Raw genomic sequence first — 19804 nt, forward strand, 5'->3', positions numbered from 1 at the left:
TATAGCAATGTCTTTTTTATATGATTTCGTGCAAGACAATATTATATGTGTGACCCTATATGTGGAATGTTATTCAAAACGGCGCAAATAATGTATCGAGATACAAAATGTCGTACCAAAAAGTTGAAAATGCTTTAAAGAATAACAAATAAGAACAAACGAAATTCCGGAAGTAGATTTCGCTTAAGAAAAATTAACTTTCGTGAAAAATAAATGTAAAAATACAATGTATACATTAAAAGACAGAAGAGTGATATATACTTTGCAAGAATTAAATAAACATCACAAAAATAAATACGTGATCACTGGGTTCTTGCGGCAGTTTCTGCAATGGAAAGACTCGTAAAAACCTAGAAAGACAGCAGAATAACTAAAAATACCCGACTCATGAAATGCATTGTCTTTCCAATTTTTCTCTATTGAGCGGAGACGTGAACCATTAGCTACAAGAGCGACGGAAAATCGATGCCTTAGAAATGTGGTGCTGGCTACTAAAGATCCCCTGAACTGCGCATCGCACAAATGTCTCCATCCTTAAAGAACTCCATAAATAGCTTTCATCAATTGTGCAATTATGAATTCTTAAGTTCTTCAGTCACATTACACGAAATGAAAGCTCAATGGAGCGACTTGTGGTTCCAAGGCCGAGCAGAAGGCAAAAGGTTGCGTGGCAGATCTCCCGCAAGATAGACCAACCTTAGAAAAACAGCTACACATAGCTCCCTTATTGAGTGTTCTCGCAATGCAACAGACAGAGCCAAGTGGAGACACATTGTGAGAGCCGCAACTTTCACCAAGGACAAGGACGATACATCTTCGTCGACATAACTCGACCACTCTCTGTCAAGAACGACTAACAAGTGTCGCACTGCCTAAAAGAGGGGCAGAAGGCATCTTAATTTCTCTAACTCAAAGGACAATCTTGGAGAAAAAAACTTCCGCCCCATGCAGCGGATTTCACATACAGAATTGTGACACTATTATAAGACGTAGATAACATCTTAAGCATATTTTTATGGACTTAACTCAAAATTGAAATGTTTTGAGTTGTGACAGTATTCTTTTCGAATTGCGATATGATGTAAGTTCATTTATTATTTATTATGTACAATGATAAATCGTCACTTTAATTGCATTTTAAGTTATTGTTTATCTATATCAACAATCGAAAATATCTATATCTATTCCTCAATATCAATACCGGCTTAACGAGTCCATTTTGATCATTATAAAAAATTGATTTTCACGATTTACTGTAACTTAAGACGCCATTCATAATTGTATAACATATACAATTTCATGAAGAACTTCTAGAAATTAAATACGTTTTCTTTCATAATTTATTGTAATTTGTAATAAAAATCATTTAATGTTATTTATAGTACTTCTAACATATTGCAATTATTTATTTATACATTATATAATTAAACTTTGGAATTTTTAGAAATCGTATGTCTTAAAAATATTCTAGATATCCAGAATCTAGATGCAAAACATTTCTGAATTAACCTAAATGTTGTGCGTAAATATAATTATGTTCTGACATATTACTATAAAATATTACTATACCGCTATTTCTAAATGGAAATTATAAGAAAAAGATTTATGAAATATTTATATGATTTGTAAATAGTATCATAAAATTATTTTTCAACATTTATACAGTTAGCAGTGCAAAAATCTCAACCTCGAAAATTAAATACATTTTCAAATATTTATTATAATGTATATTTATGTGAAAAGCTAATTATTTATTAACTTCAAAAGAAGTAAAGCTATACCTTGATAAAGTGCTGTACAAATTCTATTGCTGCATCTGCATCGGAGTAAGTTGAAGAGGAAAGGAAAATGACTACAGCTGACACGGCTATGCGTAAATATATGAATAAAATAAAAATGTTTGCTAATAAAGATAATAGTCGTTATATAATTTACGATCTACTCTCAGCTGTACTGTATAAAACTGAATTATAAGATTGAAGATTAAATAGTGCATCCTCATTTTCTTTTTCTGATTCGACTTGAGGCATTGTCTGCGTAACGTTTTGCGGTAAAAGTTCTTCTTCTTCTTCTTCTACTTCTATGAACACAGTTTCGATATTCGGTTCTTCCAATGCAACATGACTTTCCTCTGATTTCTGTTTAAGAAAATTGGCTGTTTTTGCGTTTCTTTTTCGCTTTTCCTTAGGTCGAGCCTCATGTACTCGCATGTGTCGTCGTAAGTCGTATTTGCCGACAAATCCCATGCCACAATTCTCACATTTGAACGGTTTGCCGTCAGCGTGATTGAACATATGCCTCCTCAATGCTGCGCTCACCGTAAACGCTTTCCCACATACATTACATACGTGGGGCTTTTCACCTGTATGCAATAATGCATGATCTCGTAATGTGGCTCGCTGATTAAAGCTGTAACAATCGTATAAAAATTTTAACACCGCGTTATATTCAATCAGATACACAAATATTGTTATAAAAAGGAAATAATTCCAAACTGAAAAGAAATTTACGATACTGTAATATTAATTCATGTTATCCTTTATGAATCATGACATATATAATTATGATATACATTTGTAACATTTTTAAATTGAGACATATTTTTTGCATCATTATATTTTATTTTCAAGTTTACCTATTTATAGCAAACTGTAAATATATGTGCTACAAACCTTTTACCGCAGACTTCGCACGTGTAGCTGCGAGGGTTCGAATGTATCTTTGAATGGTTCAACAAGTTGCCTCGTTGTGAGAATGCCTTATGACAAACGTCACACTGGAATGGTTTCTCACCGGTATGAACCCGTATATGCGTTTGCAGTGTACGATTGTTGGGAAAGCGTTTGTCACAATAATTGCACGGATATTTGGGTAAGTGAAGGCCTTGGGGATCCAAATGGCTAATCAAATGCCGTTTGTAATTACCTTTGTGATTAAATACACGCGTACATTGATTGCAAGCGTAGGGTGTGACATGTTCATGTGTCGTCGCATGAGTTTCCAATTCTGATTTGGACTTGAAGCGGCAACCGCACTTGAGACAACGGTGCCGTGAAAAGTTGGGATGACATGCCATGTTCTCCGAGACTCTGTGGGTATGTAGCTTGTACAAAAGAAAGAAGGAGAGTATGGAAACTCGCCAGTGTGTGTTTCACGTTCACTCGACGCTACCGAATGTGTGCGTCTTCAACACACAGCAAAGGAATGGCCCACGGAGAGAGTCACCCTTACTTTCATTACAATTCTTTGATTCGGTCAATTTATGGCCCAAAATGGACAATTTCCGTACCGGTTCCAAACGTCGGTAACTACAAATTATATACACTTTACTAGCCCTCGTCTGAAAATGCTAAAACCCCTGTTTCATATATATTCTTTGAGATTCGGTCGATTATTTCCAAAAAAAATTAAAAAAATAAAAAAATCGGTTTCCAGAAATCGGTAGCAATAAACTATACACTTTATGGCCACTCCCCGGGAAATTCTACTTTGTTTCATATACATATATTTCTTTAAAATCGGTCATTTATTTCCCGACAAAATGAAAAAATGTTCGAATACCTGTTCCCAAAAAGATCGGTAACGAAAAAATTATACATCTATAACACTCCCCGAAAATATTCTACCCGTGTTTGATCTACAATTCTTTGAATGCAAATGTGAATACAATAATTTAAAAATGGAAATAATATTTATATATTATAATACATGAAATACCACTGACCCATTACACATCAAAGAACTAATAGGACCAAATTCAATGTTTGGTGTGTGTGTGTGTCTATTTTTTTAAATGCTGGTTCCTTAAATTTGTACAGATGAGAAATTAAAGAACCATAAATAACTCATCATAAATGAATTGTTATGTTGGTCAGAAATAAAATAAAAAAAATGACAAAACACTTATAATATTATAACGTATATCTAGTTACTAAAGTATATCAAAAGAAAATTGTATTCACACTCACTTAATGAAGATCAGTAATCAAGATACTAATTTAAAAAAAACAATAAAAACTACAACTACCTTTATACATTCTTCCTCACTAATGGGTTGCTACAACTTTTTTTTGTTTGTTCACTACCTCTTTACAAACCTTTTAAATTTTTCTTATCTTCCCACATTTTTGTTATGATTTCTACAAGATACATTTCTAACCGTATATTTATATATATATATTAATAACCTCCTGTTACCTATCTTCTCGACTCCTCCTACTCGTCTTCGTATGGAGAGATGAGGACTGCTGCTTCCTTTTCAGATGTCCCTTTGGCTTTGGCACAGGTTTACCTAAACACAGAAAATTACAATATAAAACTAGAAATCGGAAGGACGTGCATTATAGTTCGAATAGCGCTAAAAAGGGCCGATTATTTATTGCGAAACACGAGAAATTTCCACGTTTTTATCGTTTAAAAAAATAGGCGCTGGAAAGTGCCGTTTTCGTCTGTTGACACAGACGCAGAGACCACACTGGTCTTTCTCCTCCTTCTCCTTCAACTCCTTTTTTCTTCCTCTCCTCCTCCTCTTTCTCTCCTCCTACCTTTTCCTCTCCTCGCTCTTTGGTTTTCCATATCATGTGCTTCTGCGGAGAAAATATACACATGAAAACAATATAAGTAAATTATACAAGGGAACGAGCTTTCAGCTAGCGACATAAATCGATACAAGTATCATTCTGTTCTTGTTCAATATCAAATAAGCAATAAAACAGTATATGATACTTGTGTTGATTGTGTTGCTTATAGCAAGGAAATAAAAGTTCCCAAAAAGATAAACATTATATATGAGGGTCATTCTAAACTACGTCACAAACACCCCGTCACCAATCGCGAAGGATGACAACTGCTAGTTAAAAAGTGTTATTTCCGAACAATTAGAATCAAAAGCCATGCGATCCAAGCTTAGGTCTTGAAAGCCTTATATTAGTTTCTGTATACATATATGTCTATATATATACATATAATTTTCCAACGAACTGCGCGCCCGATTATTTGTCGGACTTAAAACACAGTAATTGTTAGAATTAAAAAACCCTTCTCTCCCCGGAATTAAATCGACTCGATTTAATTATCTAAAAACTGTAAAGAAATTTATTGCGAGATTTATTGTTTGTATATGTTACGATCCTATTTCTCTTATTATTATTTATTCACGTCTCCTGAGAAAGACGTTTCAAACTATTATTAACCGGTTATTGCGATAAATATTACCACTGGTCGAATTGGTACGACGCCCTACACGGAATAAGGGAGGTTCCAGGTTCGAACCCTGGCTGAGGTAATATTTTTCGCAATAAATTTCTTTACAGTTTTTAGATAATTAAATCGAGTCGATTTAATTCCGGGGAGGGAAGGGTTTTTAATTCTAACAATTACTGTGTTTTAAGTTCGACAAATAATCGGCGCGCAGTTCGTTGAAAAAACTATATGTATATATTGTGACGTTGCGGCCCGCCGCTTCGTGGCAGCGCCCCGCCGCCGTCACAAGGCGCGGAAATTTGCGCCCAGGGACGAGCCAGAGAGGCGACGACGAGATCTCCAGAGGCCAGAAATCGATATCGTTTCCGCGTTTTGATTATTCTCTTATTTTCATGTATAACTTGTAATGCGTACGGCGCCTCACCCACACCACGGCGAATCTTCAAGGGAGTACCGATAACGAGAGGGGTCCGGGAGGACCAAGGAACGAGGAGGGGGTGGCGAGAGCGGAAGCTAAGCTACATGGATCACGGGCGGCGAAAGCAACGCGGCAGGCGTGCGGCGAATGAGGCGGCGATGGACAAGGCCGCCGGTAATGGGGCCCCAGGTACCGGGGCAAACCCGGCCTCAGCAATCTGCCTCCACGAAATACCGGCCCGCGGGGTGACTGATCACCGCCCCGAGGGCAACCGGAGGCACACCGGTCAGAACAAAGTCCAATCCGCTGCCCAGGGACAAATTGAAGAAGTCGCTACGCCGCCGAGGGACCGTTGCGCGCCCCCGAAGGATCCACCTTACGACGATCCTGCGTGAGAATATCGCGCGAGCTTGCACGCTCGCTCTCGATTGGTTGGCACGCCCCTACGGAAGAGGGTGCCGCATCGATTCCGTTATCGAGCGAATCTAGCGAGACACTCTCTGGTCGTCCGTCGGCGAGTCCGAACGTTTTCTTAAACTACGCGATAGCCGCCCCGAGTCGGGAAAATCTGTTGCGCTGCGGCGATCCTCCGTACGAAGTAACGGCAAGGAGCCCTACGAGGAGACATCACATCGGTGAGGTTGCCCGCAGTAATTAATCGCAAAATGTAACGCCACGACGCCGCCCTCCGGTGCACGCTCTCGTCCGGGATAACGTTGTAATATCGCGACGCGTGCGGTCCCTTGAGACCGCGTATCGAATGGCGATCGACAGCGAGAGCGAAGGGCCTCGGGATGGTATCGTGGCCGCGGAATTGAAGTAAAGACGCGATTGCGAGCCTCTGCAGATCGCGATAGATTCGTGGCGAAATCTGTTGCTGCGCGTCCGTTTCGCATAATGTCCGCGCTCGTGGTTGTGCCTCGCGCCTTCCGTATTCCCGGCGTATCAAATTACCAAACATTGCTCTTGTGGAATTTCGCATGCGTCGGCCCATCATTCGCGTTAATCGGCCGTCTGTGAGTGGCTAAATGCCTCAGAGAATCGTGCGTGTTAGGGTAGTTATGTTCGGATGCGTTGTTCGGTGATTGCGTGTTATTATTGCTCGCGGTAATCCCGCACCTTTTCCTCGCGTTTCTTCCAGTATTTCGCGCTACGCCGATTGCCTCGGCGTCTCATTTTCGCGTTCGGAAATCACTGAGGACAGTATTGTCTTTGCCCGAATGACTGGCGCTACCTTTGGTCATTTCTCGCGTTAGATTAAGTCCGTATTTTCGCGTTTGTTATAGTATTCCGCGTCTCCTTGCGATCGCGCCGAAATTGATGTCGCGTTATTGTGTTGCGTTCGGTCCTCATTACTTTGGGACGTGGCTTACGCCACGATTCATACTTGCGTTAGGCTTAAGATAATTGGAGACAGAATTCTCGCGCGACTCCCGGCGTTGCGTTCACGCGCTCCGAGCGTGAGGTATCGCCCTTTCGCGATCTTTCCTGCGAGATCTTATTTTCTATTTCCGTGATTATTTCGCGTTTACGGTTGAGTTGAGGTTCCATATTAATTGTAAGTTTTGTCATACTGTATCTCTCTGATCGAATCGCAGCGCCTTCTGCGCGTTTATTATACGATAACGCCGTACTTCGTTTATTCTGGTGTCCGCGCTACCATTATTTCTTTTTGTTTCATCTCTGACGCTCTCGCGACTGATTATAGGATTTGCCTGACCGACCGAAGCCGGATCGGTCTTTATATGTTTCACGCGCGCATTTCTAATGAATAAATGTTATTTTGATTATTAATCACTTGAGTTCGGAACCTTATTTATGGCGTGTCACCCCGCCGAATATCGCGCCGCCCTTCATCACCCCCGCCCCAGCCCTTAGGTCGAGCTAGCCGATTCCTCGCACATCCGCACGTCTCGCTTTGCGTCTCGTGTTGGCTTTCTTTCGCGATTTCGCGGACGCGCGTTGACGCGTCTGGCGCCCAACGGTAAAATCCGTTTCGCGAAGTGTCGGAGGTGCGAGGGAATCGTCGGAGACCCGCTCTCCTTACTCCTTTGATCCGGCACACGTCCCGGAGCGGTCCGGGAGTGAAAAAGCCGTGACAAAATTTGGCGCCCAACGTGGGGCAGCCGAAAGATCGCCGAAAGGCACGAAAAGGGCTTGCGCTAGCGCTACGATATTTTCGTGCGGGTGACGAGATTCTCGCGGATTCCTTATTGATTTTTTTTGTGTTCTGTTGAAATAAATAAATGATCCTATCCTTTGGTTGGTATGAATTATTATTGACGCTATATTATATGTTATATTAGCTATGTTTAACCTCCTTCTTTCAGCTTAATGGGAAATATTATTTCGATGATTATTTGAATAACCGTGTTCGTGTGGGTTAATCGGTGATTTCGCGATATTATTCGATACGGCGTAACGCTTTGGAATTCGGTGTTTACGTTCAGCGAGCTGTCGCGTCTGAAAAACTATTTGCCTATCTCGCGTTACCTTCGCATTCCATTCGCGAGTGTTAGTGGTCGCGTATTATAGAATACGGTAGCCTTCCGTAGATTTCGCGCAGAATAGAGACTTTCACATTCCTTCGTGTGTATTGTTGATCGTATATTAGTGTTCGCGTACTATTATTCTCTTTCCGCAATACAGTGGTGCTCCGTTAGTTCTCGCGAAAATTAGATCCTCTATTTAATAATAAAAGTTTGGGTGGACAAGATGGATCCAATCGAGCTCACCGACGAGTGGATTATCCACGCATCGCGCGAAGAACGAATCGCCGAGTTGAGTCGACGCGAGCTACCTATCGAAGGATCCGACCCCGAGCTGACACTTCGTTTGTTGCGTTTGTTGACGGCCACACGTCGAGAATCGAGCGGCGTGGCCGACGTCGACGTAAACCGCGCGACGAACCTTGAGTTAAATCAGACGACGGGGACCGAAGCGAACCCCCCGGTCCATACCGAATATCTCGGTGTCCCGGTAGAAATCGTTCGCCCAGATAGTCCGTCCGCTACGATGGGTGCGCGAGCGCATCGTGATCACTCCGACGTTTCACGAAGTTACACGCACAGGGCCTCGCACAATCCAAACGGTAACTCCGCGACGGTCATGTATAATATCATGCGGAAATGGGATCTAAAGTTTACAGGCGCGCGCGGAGAGGATGCCGAGACGTTTCTGTTACGTGTCGAGGAGGGCCGCGAATTGATTCCCGTTGCGGACGAAGACATTTTGCGGTGCCTCCCGTTCTTTTTATCGGGCATTGCGCTTTATTGGTTTCGCGGGAAGAGGGAACGCCTAACGACATGGGCCGCGTTTAAAACCGCGTGGCGTACACGTTTTGGGGACCCGGATTTTCAGTTCGCCCTTCGCGACAAGATAATGCGACGGACGCAGGGGGGAACACGAGGCCGCGACGGATTACCTAACGTGTTTAAATACGCTTTTCGATCGGTTATCGCCACCGTGGAGTGAGGAGGAAAAGGTCGGCTACGCACACCGACACATGCGTCCCCGCCTACAAACCCAGTTACCTAGGGATTCGGTTCACGATATGGACGCGCTCGAACGATGGGCCGCCCGGGCGGAGGCTAGCAGCCGCGCTGCAGAGAATTATCGCGCTCCTCTCACGCCGGAACGCTCCTTCTTCCCAGATCTGGCGTACCGTGCGCCCAAGGGCGCAAACCGCAATTCGGGGGGGAACCAACGCGACTCCGTGGCCGCGCTTGGCGTGTCCACTGCGAAATCGAACGACACCGGGACAGGCGCAAAGAAGGGTAAGGCCAACGGGCCGAGAGCGAATGCTTCGGTCGTGGCGGCCGCGCCTGCGACGGGCGGGTCGTGTGATTTGCCGGCTTCCGCGAGCGTGAACCCCACCGCCACGTGCTGGAATTGCGACCAGACAGGACACTTTTCGCGCGATTGTAAAGCTCCGCCGCAGAGACATTGCTACCGGTGCGGGAAGGCCGAGGTCACCACCCGTACTTGCCCGACATGTTCGGGAAACGAGTAGCGGAGTCGCGGGATTGGGGCAACCCGGCTCCTAACCCCTCCAGCCCCAGGGATTCGTTGTCGGTGGGAGATCGCGATGCCGCGTATAGCGCTTTCGGTGGTAGAGGCGGCTCAGCCTCTCTCAACTTCCTACGCGTGCAAATCGCTGGACACAAAGTCCGCGCCCTCGTAGATTCCGGTTCTAGCTGTACGTTGGCGGGTCCGGAGGTCACCGCGTTGATTAAGCAGCTCGGGTTCTCGTTTAAGAGGACGGGCGGGAGGCGCGTGACTACCGCGACCGATCAGAATGCGAGAGTGAGGGGGGAGGTAAAGGTCCCGATACGCGTTCAGGATAAAACTTTGAATATGATGATTTGTTCGTTACCAACTCTGGCGTTGCCGTGCATATTGGGAATGGATTTTTTGGAGGCTTTCGGCCTAAGCGTGAAGTTCGCGGACGGTACGTGGAATTTTGACGAGGATCCTTCGCGACGTTACCGTTTTGAGAAAGGTTCTTCGAGTTCGCTCGCAAGCGTGCGCGTAGCGTCAGCCAAGGGAGATGCCGTAAGTCTCGAACCGGACTTAGCTGAAAAAGGGGGGAGGGCGCAAAAACCGGAAGCGTCGCCCCTCGTTTGTTACGGATTGAGTGAATTAACGCCGGACCAAGAGAAGCGTCTACAAGAATTTTTAGCGTCTAAAGCCACGGTCAATTCGGAAGAGCTCGGGGCCACCACGTGAACCGAACACCATATCGAAGTCGGGGATCACCCTCCTATTCGGCAACGATGTTATCCCGTGTCGCCGAAAATCAAAGAGGCCATTTATGAGGAAGTAGACCGCCTGCTGAAAGCCGGTATAATCGAGCCGTCGCAAAGCGAGTGGTCGACACCCGTCGTCATGATTAAAATGCCTAACGGGACATATCGTTTCTGCTTAGATTTTCGAAAAGTGAACGATGTTTCGAAAAAGGACGCGTACCCGTTACCGTACATGAACGGGATCCTCGATAAATTAAGAAAGCTCGGTACATTTCGACCATTGACTTAAGCCAAGCCTATTTTCAGACTCCGCTATCTCAAAAAAGCCGGAAAATCACGGCTTTCGCGGTGCCGGGAAAGGGCCTATTTCATTTTAAACGGATGCCGTTCGGTTTAACGGGGGCCCCTGCGACTTTCCAGGGGTTGTTGGATCGCTTAATCGGACCAGAGATGGATCCGTATGCGTTCGCGTATCTAGACGATATCGTGGTAGCTACCGAAACGTTCGAGGAACATCTCGAGTGGTTAGGAAGCGTTTTCGAGCGTATTCGCGAAGCGGGCTTGACGATCAATCCCGAGAAGAGTAAGTTCTGTCGCTCGCAAGTGAAGTATCTCGGATTTTTGGTGCAGCGCGAGAGTCTAAAAGTCGATCCCGATAAGACAGTCGCGATCAGGGAATATCCCGCGCCGCGTAACCTCCGGCAATTGCGTCGATTTATTGGTATGGCGTCGTGGTACCGCCGTTTTATCCTGCAGTGCGCCACTCACTTAGAGCCATTAACGCGACTGCTTAAAAAGAATTAGCCGTGGGGGTGGGGCGAGGAACAGCAAGCCGCCTTCGAGACTATTAAAGGGTGTCTTACTTCCCCAACCACCTTATCGTGTCCCGACTTCAGCATCCCGTTCGAGCTGCAAACGGACGCTAGATCCATCGGCTTGGGCGCAGTACTCACTCAGAAAATAGACGGGGTCGAACACGTAATAGCTTTCGCGAGTAGGGCTTTGTCCGACGCGGAAAGAAAATACTCGACCACCGAGCAGGAATGCCTCGCGGTTATATGAACGATTAGAAAGCTTAGGCCTTACCTCGAGGGCTACCGATTTACCGTCGTAACGGACCATAGCAGCCTCCGGTGGCTGCATCATTTAAAGAATCCGACGGGACGGTTAGCGAGGTGGGGTCTCGAGTTGCTTGAATACGACTACCGAATCGAGCACAGGAAAGGTGCGATGCACTATGTGCCGGAGTGATCACGATGCGCTCGCGCACCCATCGTAGCGGACGGACTATCTGGGCGAACGATTTCTACCGGGACACCGAGATATTCGGTATGGACCGGGGGGTTCGCTTCGGTCCCCGTCGTCTGATTTAACTCAAGGTTCGTCGCGCGGTTTACGTCGACGTCGGCCACGCCGCTCGATTCTCGACGTGTGGCCGTCAACAAACGCAACAAACGAAGTGTCAGCTCGGGGTCGGATCCTTCAATAGGTAGCTCGCGTCGACTCAACTCGGCGATTCGTTCTTCGCGCGATGCGTGGATAATCCACTCGTCGGTGAGCTCGATTGGATCCATCTTGTCCACCCAAACTTTTATTATTAAATAGAGGATCTAATTTTCGCGAGAACTAACGGAGCACCACTGTATTGCGGAAAGAGAATAATAGTACGCGAACACTAATATACGATCAACAATACACACGAAGGAATGTGAAAGTCTCTATTCTGCGCGAAATCTACGGAAGGCTACCGTATTCTCAAAAGAGAATAATAATACGCGACCACTAACACTCGCGAATGGAATGCGAAGGTAACGCGAGATAGGCAAATAGTTTTTCAGACGCGACAGCTCGCTGAACGTAAACACCGAATTCCAAAGCGTTACGCCGTATCGAATAATATCGCGAAATCACCGATTAACCCACACGAACACGGTTATTCAAATAATCATCGAAATAATATTTCCCATTAAGCTGAAAGAAGGAGGTTAAACATAGCTAATATAACATATAATATAGCGTCAATAATAATTCATACCAACCAAAGGATAGGATCATTTATTTATTTCAACAGAACACAAAAAAAATCAATAAGGAATCCGCGAGAATCTCGTCACCCGCACGAAAATATCGTAGCGCTAGCGCAAGCCCTTTTCGTGCCTTTCGGCGATCTTTCGGCTGCCCCACGTTGGGCGCCAAATTTTGTCACGGCTTTTTCACTCCCGGACCGCTCCGGGACGTGTGCCGGATCAAAAGGAGTAAGGAGAGCGGGATGACGGGCCTCTCCGACGATTCCCTCGCACCTCCGACACTTCGCGAAACGGATTTTACCGTTGGGCGCCAGACGCGTCAACGCGCGTCCGCGAAATCGCGAAAGAAAGCCAACACGAGACGCAAAGCGAGACGTGCGGATGTGCGAGGAATCGGCTAGCTCGACCTAAGGGCTGGGGCGGGGGTGATGAAGGGCGGCGCGATATTCGGCGGGGTGACACGCCATAAATAAGGTTCCGAACTCAAGTGATTAATAATCAAAATAACATTTATTCATTAGAAATGCGCGCGTGAAACATATAAAGACCGATCCGGCTTCGGTCGGTCAGGCAAATCCTATAATCAGTCGCGAGAGCGTCAGAGATGAAACAAAAAGAAATAATGGTAGCGCGGACACCAGAATAAACGAAGTACGGCGTTATCGTATAATAAACGCGCAGAAGGCGCTGCGATTCGATCAGAGAGATACAGTATGACAAAACTTACAATTAATATGGAACCTCAACCGTAAACGCGAAATAATCACGGAAATAGAAAATAAGATCTCGCAGGAAAGATCGCGAAAGGGCGATACCTCACGCTCGGAGCGCGTGAACGCAACGCCGGGAGTCGCGCGAGAATTCTGTCTCCAATTATCTTAAGCCTAACGCAAGTATGAATCGTGGCGTAAGCCACGTCCCAAAGTAATGAGGACCGAACGCAACACAATAACGCGACATCAATTTCGGCGCGATCGCAAGGAGACGCGGAATACTATAACAAACGCGAAAATACGGACTTAATCTAACGCGAGAAATGACCAAAGGTAGCGCCAGTCATTCGGGCAAAGACAATACTGTCCTCAGTGATTTCCGAACGCGAAAATGAGACGCCGAGGCAATCGGCGTAGCGCGAAATACTGGAAGAAACGCGAGGAAAAGGTGCGGGATTACCGCGAGCAATAATAACACGCAATCACCGAACAACGCATCCGAACATAACTACCCTAACACGCACGATTTTCTGAGGCATTTAGCCACTCACAGACGGCCGATTAACGCGAATGATGGGCCGATGCATGCGAAATTCCACAAGAGCAATGTTTGGTAATTTGATACGCCGGGAATACGGAAGGCGCGAGGCACAACCACGAGCGCGGACATTATGCGAAACGGACGCGCAGCAACAGATTTCGCCACGAATCTATCGCGATCTGCAGAGGCTCGCAATCGCGTCTTTACTTCAATTCCGCGGCCACGATACCATCCCGAGGCCCTTCGCTCTCGCTGTCGATCGCCATTCGATACGCGGTCTCAAGGGACCGCACGCGTCGCGATATTACAACGTTATCCCGGACGAGAGCGTGCACCGGAGGGCGGCGTCGTGGCGTTACATTTTACGATTAATTACTGCGGGCAACCTCACCGATGTGATGTCTCCTCGTAGGGCTCCTTGCCGTCACTTCGTACGGAGGATCGCCGCAGCGCAACAGATTTTCCCGACTCGGGGCGGCTATCGCGTAGTTTAAGAAAACGTTCGGACTCGCCGACGGACGACCAGAGAGTGTCTCGCTAGATTCGCTCGATAACGGAATCGATGCGGCACCCTCTTCCGTAGGGGCGTGCCAACCAATCGAGAGCGAGCGTGCAAGCTCGCGCGATATTCTCACGCAGGATCGTCGTAAGGTGGATCCTTCGGGGGCGCGCAACGGTCCCTCGGCGGCGTAGCGACTTCTTCAATTTGTCCCTGGGCAGCGGACTGGACTTTGTTCTGACCGGTGTGCCTCCGGTTGCCCTCGGGGCGGTGATCAGTCACCCCGCGGGCCGGTATTTCGTGGAGGCAGATTGCTGAGGCCGGGTTTGCCCCGGTACCTGGGGCCCCATTACCGGCGGCCTTGTCCATCGCCGCCTCATTCGCCGCACGCCTGCCGCGTTGCTTTCGCCGCCCGTGATCCATGTAGCTTCCGCTCTCGCCACCCCTCCTCGGTCCTTGGTCCTCCCGGACCCCTCTCGTTATCGGTACTCCCTTGAAGATTCGCCGTGGTGTGGGTGAGGCGCCGTACGCATTACAAGTTATACATGAAAATAAGAGAATAATCAAAACGCGGAAACGATATCGATTTCTGGCCTCTGGAGATCTCGTCGTCGCCTCTCTGGCTCGTCCCTGGGCGCAAATTTCCGCGCCTTGTGACGGCGGCGGGGCGCTGCCACGAAGCGGCGGGCCGCAACGTCACAATATATACATATAGTTTTTTCAACGAACTGCGCGCCGATTATTTGTCGAACTTAAAACACAGTAATTGTTAGAATTAAAAACCCTTCCCTCCCCGGAATTAAATCGACTCGATTTAATTATCTAAAAACTGTAAAGAAATTTATTGCGAAAAATATTACCTCAGCCAGGGTTCGAACCTGGAACCTCCCTTATTCCGTGTAGGGCGTCGTACCAATTCGACCACCGAGGCATGTGGTAATATTTATCGCAATAACCGGTTAATAATAGTTTGAAACGTCTTTCTCAGGAGACGTGAATAAATAATAATAAGAGAAATAGGATCGTAACAATATACAAACAATAAATCTCGCAATAAATTTCTTTACAGTTTTTAGATAATTAAATCGAGTCGATTTAATTCCGGGGAGAGAAGGGTTTTTAATTCTAACAATTACTGTGTTTTAAGTCCGACAAATAATCGGCGCGCAGTTCGTTGGAAAAATTATATGTATATATATAGACATATATGTATACAGAAACTAATATAAGGCTTTCAAAGACCTAAGCTTGGATCGCATGGCTTTTGATTCTAATTGTTCGGAAATAACACTTTTTAACTAGCAGTTGTCATCCTTCGCGATTGGTGACGGGGTGTTTGTGACGTATTTTAGAATGACCCTCATATATAATGTTTATCTTTTTGGGAACTTTTATTTCCTTGCTATAAGCAACACAAATCAACACAAGTATCATACTGTTTTTATTGCTTATTTGATATTGAACAAGAACAGAATGATACTTGTATCGATTTATGTCGCTAGCTGGAAAGCTCGTTCCCTTGTATAATTTACTTATATATTGTTTTCATGTGTATATTTTCTCCGCAGAAGCACGATTATATGGAAAACCAAAGAGCGAGGAGAGGAAAAGTAGGAGGAGAGAAAGAGGAGGAGGAGAGGAAGAAAAAAGGAGTTGAAGGGAGAAGGAGGAGAAAGACCAGTGTGGTCTCTGCGTCTGTGTCAACAGACGAAACGGCACTTTCCAGCGCCTATTTTTTAAACCGATAAAAACGTGGAAATTTCTCGTGTTCGCAATAAATAATCGGCCCTTTTTAGCGCTATTCGAACTATAATGCACGTCCTTCCGATTTCTAGTTTTATATTGTAATTTTCTGTGTTTAGGTAAACCTGTGCCAAAGCCAAAGGGACATCTGAAAAGGAGCAGCAGTCCTCATCTCTCCATACGAAGACGATGTCGGGATGAGGATGTCGAGATAGCATATGTAACAGATGTCATTAATATATTATATATTACATATTACGGTAGAAATTGTTATCTTGTTAGAAATAAATAAAAAATAATGTGGAAAGATAAGAAAAATTAAAATGTTTGTCAAGTAACAAAAAACAGTTGTAGAACCCAATTAGTGAGGAATAATTTATAAAGGTAGTTTTATTGTTCTTTTAAATTATTCTTTATTACTATCTTTCATTAATTGAGTGTTAATACAATTTTTCTTTGTGTATCCTTTACTAACTTATATATACTTGAATAATATTATAATTTTTTCTCATTTTTTTATTATTTTATTTCTGACAAAATAACAATTTCATTTATGATAATTTATTTCTGGTCTTTAAATTTCTCATCTGTACAATTTTAATTATAACAGCATTCTACACACATATACACACACACACACACACACATTGAAATTTTGTCATATTAGTTTTTGATTTGTAATGTTTCATATGTATTTCATGTATTATAATATATAAAATATATTTTCCATTTTTTAAATTATTGTATTCCACATTTGCATTCAAAGAATTGTAGATCAAACAAGGGTAGAATTTTCCGGGGAGTGTTATAGAATGTATAATTTTTCGTTACCGATCTTTTTGGGAACAGGTATTCGACATTTTTTCATTTTTTCGGGAAATAAATGACCGAATTTTAAAGAAATATATGTATATGAAACAAAAGTAGAATTTCCCGGGGAGTGCCATAAAGTGTATAGTTTATTGCTACCGATTTTCTGGAAACCGATTTTTTTAATTTTTTTAATTTTTTTGGAAATAATCGACCGAATCTCAAAGAATTATATATGAAACAGGGGTAGAATTTTCCGACGAGTGCTATAAAGTGTATAATTTTTCGTTACCGATCTTTTTGGAAACCGGTACGGAAATTTTTTCAATTTTTCGGGAATTAATTGACCGAATCTTAAAGAATTGTAAATGAAGTAAGGGTAGAATTTTACGGGGAGCGCCATGATGTGTATAGTTTTTGTTACCGATCTTTTTAGAAACCGGTTTTTTTAATGTTTCCAATTTTTCGGGAAATAATTGATTTAATCTCAAAGAATGGTATATGAAATAAAGGTAGAATTTCCCGGGGAGTGCTATAAAGTGTACTATGTTTTGTTATCGATCTTTTTGGAAACCGGTTCCGAATGACCGAATCTCAAAAAATTGTACATAAAGTAGGGGTTGAATTTTCCGGGAAGTGCTATAAAGTGTATAATTTTTCGTTACCGATCTTTTTGGGGACCGGTATTCGACATTTTTTTATTTTTTCGGGAAATAATTGACCGAATTTTAAAGAAATATATATGAAACAGGAGTAGAATTTCCCGGGAAGTGTCATAACGTGTATAGTTTTTTGTTACCGATTTTCTGGAAACCGGTTTTTTTAATTTTTTTTAATTTTCGGAAAATAATTGACCAAATCTCAAAGAATTGTATATGAAACGGAAGTAGAATTTTCCGGAAAATGTTATAAAGTGTATAATTTTTCGTTATCGATTTTTTTGGAAACCGGTTTCAGAAATTTTTCAAATTTTTCGGGAATTAATTGACCGAATCGCAAAAAATTATATATGAAGTAGGGGTAGAATTTTCCGGGGAATGCTATAAAGCGTATAATTTTTCGTTACCAATTTTTTTGGAAACCGGTTACGAAATTTTTCTAATTTTTCGGAAATTAATTAACCGAATCTTAAAAAATTATTTATAGTTAAAACAATCTGACTTCGAAGCGCGGATCTAGCTCGCGGGGGGTTTGGGTTCGAAGGAGGTGCGGAGAAGCAGACGGGTGGCGAGGTTAACGAAATGAAGTCGTGCCTCGGTTAACAGACAATAATAACGTTTATTAATTCACAATATACCCACGTTACGTTTGCAAGGGGTCGGCACGCGTGTACCGCTCAGGCGGGGTTCGCTCGCGTGTGTCCGCGCGGTTTTCGACGGTTGGGCGTGCGCGTGAGGCGTCGTTGGTTCGGCCGCGGGTGGCGCGGGAAAGCCCGCGGTATGTGCGGGGCGGAGCCGGCGCTTTTCGTTCGTCGCGTGGGCCGGATCGCGTGGTGGTAGGTATCGGTCCGGGTGGTGCCGATTTCCCGGTCGGTGTAGCCCGGAGCGCGGAAAAATGGCGCGAGGCGCGGCGGCGATATGAATCGCGAAGCGTGGGTAACGCGGTTGAAGCGGGTCGTCGGCCGAGACACACTCGGCAAAGACAGAGAATGCCGGAGGCGCTCTATCTTCTTGTCCGGACAGGCTTCGGGTGATTCGGATGACTGCGCAAAGCTGGTCGTTTAGCCGAGACACACTCGGCGAAGACGGAGAATGCCAGAGGCGCTCCACCTTACGTTCGGACCGGCTTAGTGCAGGAATCCAGGAAACTTTGGCTAATAGAAAGGAGCTGGTCCTTTGCCGAGACACACTCGGCGAAGACAGAGAATGCCAGAGGCGCTCTACCTTCTGTTCGGACGGGCTTGGTGCAAAAATTCAGGATCGGTGTTGTCGGAAAGACGGGTGATCGGGAATCGCGCTCTGTGCCAGCGACGCCGGGTTTATATACGCGTCGCGGCGGCGTCGCTGCGGCGTCGCGGCGTGGTGGGGGTAACGACGGCGATCGCGAGCGCCGGGTCGGTGCGGCGGAACGATCGGTGGCTACGGCGTCCCGACGCGGCGATCGCGTTCGGCGGTGTTCGGCCACCTTCGGCACCGCTCGGCGCGGTGAGGCGGTTGCCGCGTTCAGCCCGTTCGCGGACTTCCTAATATTACTTATTAAAAATATGGGCACACTGTGTGCCCGGTCTTCACCCCGCGGGTGGTCGGCGGGGTGGCTTCGGCGAGGTGTTTGCGTCGGAACGATGCATGTTTGGGGGTGCATCGTTACAAAGTAGGGGTAGAATTTCCCGGAAATTGCCATAAAATGTATAATTTTTCGTTACCAATTTTTTGGGAAATCGGTATCAGAAAATTTTCCAATTTTTTAAGGAAATTAATTGACCGAATCTCAAAGAATTGTATATGAAGTAGGGGTAGAATTTTTCGGGGAGTGTTATAGAATGTATAATTTTTTGTTACCGATTTTTTTGGAAATCGGTATCCTAAAGTAGTATTGACTGTGAAATTTAATAACGTCAAAGGTGGCACTAAATAAGTTTTCACTAAATAATTAATTGCTCGCGACAGTCACGAATTGAAATGACTGATTTATCAGTTTTGACATATAATATGTGAAAGCAGCAACTTCATAACATAACACAGACAAATGACATAGACACTACGCGGCGCATCGTCGTATATTTTCGCGTTATTAAGATTCAACATCGACCTCTATATCTAGGGCAGCGTCATTATCCTTTGGTTTACCCTTGAAACTTGGTGACATTTATAAATTTTTTGTTCGGCTCAGAAATTCGAGTTCAGAAGTTCAAGCCGAACATATTAACATATACTCATAAATGTCACCAAGTTTCAAGTTAATTGGCTTCTCACATTCTATATAGATAAGTTGATAATTTCACTCAGTATATGTCAGTTGTTAGTAAATGTCAAAAGAAATATATGGAAATGAAAAGTAATCTAAAGAAAATGGATATTGAGAAAGGAAAATAAGGGTAAAAAAATTAAAAAAATCTATATATATATAAATGAATGTATGTATGTACAGTCGTTCACGGAAAGGT

General features: G+C 44.4%; 1 protein-coding gene across 1 annotated transcript; it reads right to left on the reverse strand.

The window, feature by feature from the left end:
• Positions 1 to 322: 322 nt before the first annotated feature.
• Positions 323 to 9615, reverse strand: LOC143908765 (uncharacterized). The gene is given in 5 exon segments (XM_077426537.1): positions 323 to 2409; positions 2673 to 3124; positions 3127 to 3184; positions 4198 to 4291; positions 9609 to 9615. Coding segments are annotated over 5 exon segments (1089 nt in total). The 3' UTR covers positions 323 to 1931.
• Between the last annotated feature and the right edge of the window lie 10189 nt (positions 9616 to 19804).

Source organism: Temnothorax americanus, unplaced genomic scaffold (genome assembly GCF_048541705.1).
Source record: "Temnothorax americanus isolate GAGA-0224 unplaced genomic scaffold, ASM4854170v1 Scaffold115, whole genome shotgun sequence".
Lineage (NCBI taxonomy): Eukaryota > Metazoa > Arthropoda > Insecta > Hymenoptera > Formicidae > Temnothorax > Temnothorax americanus.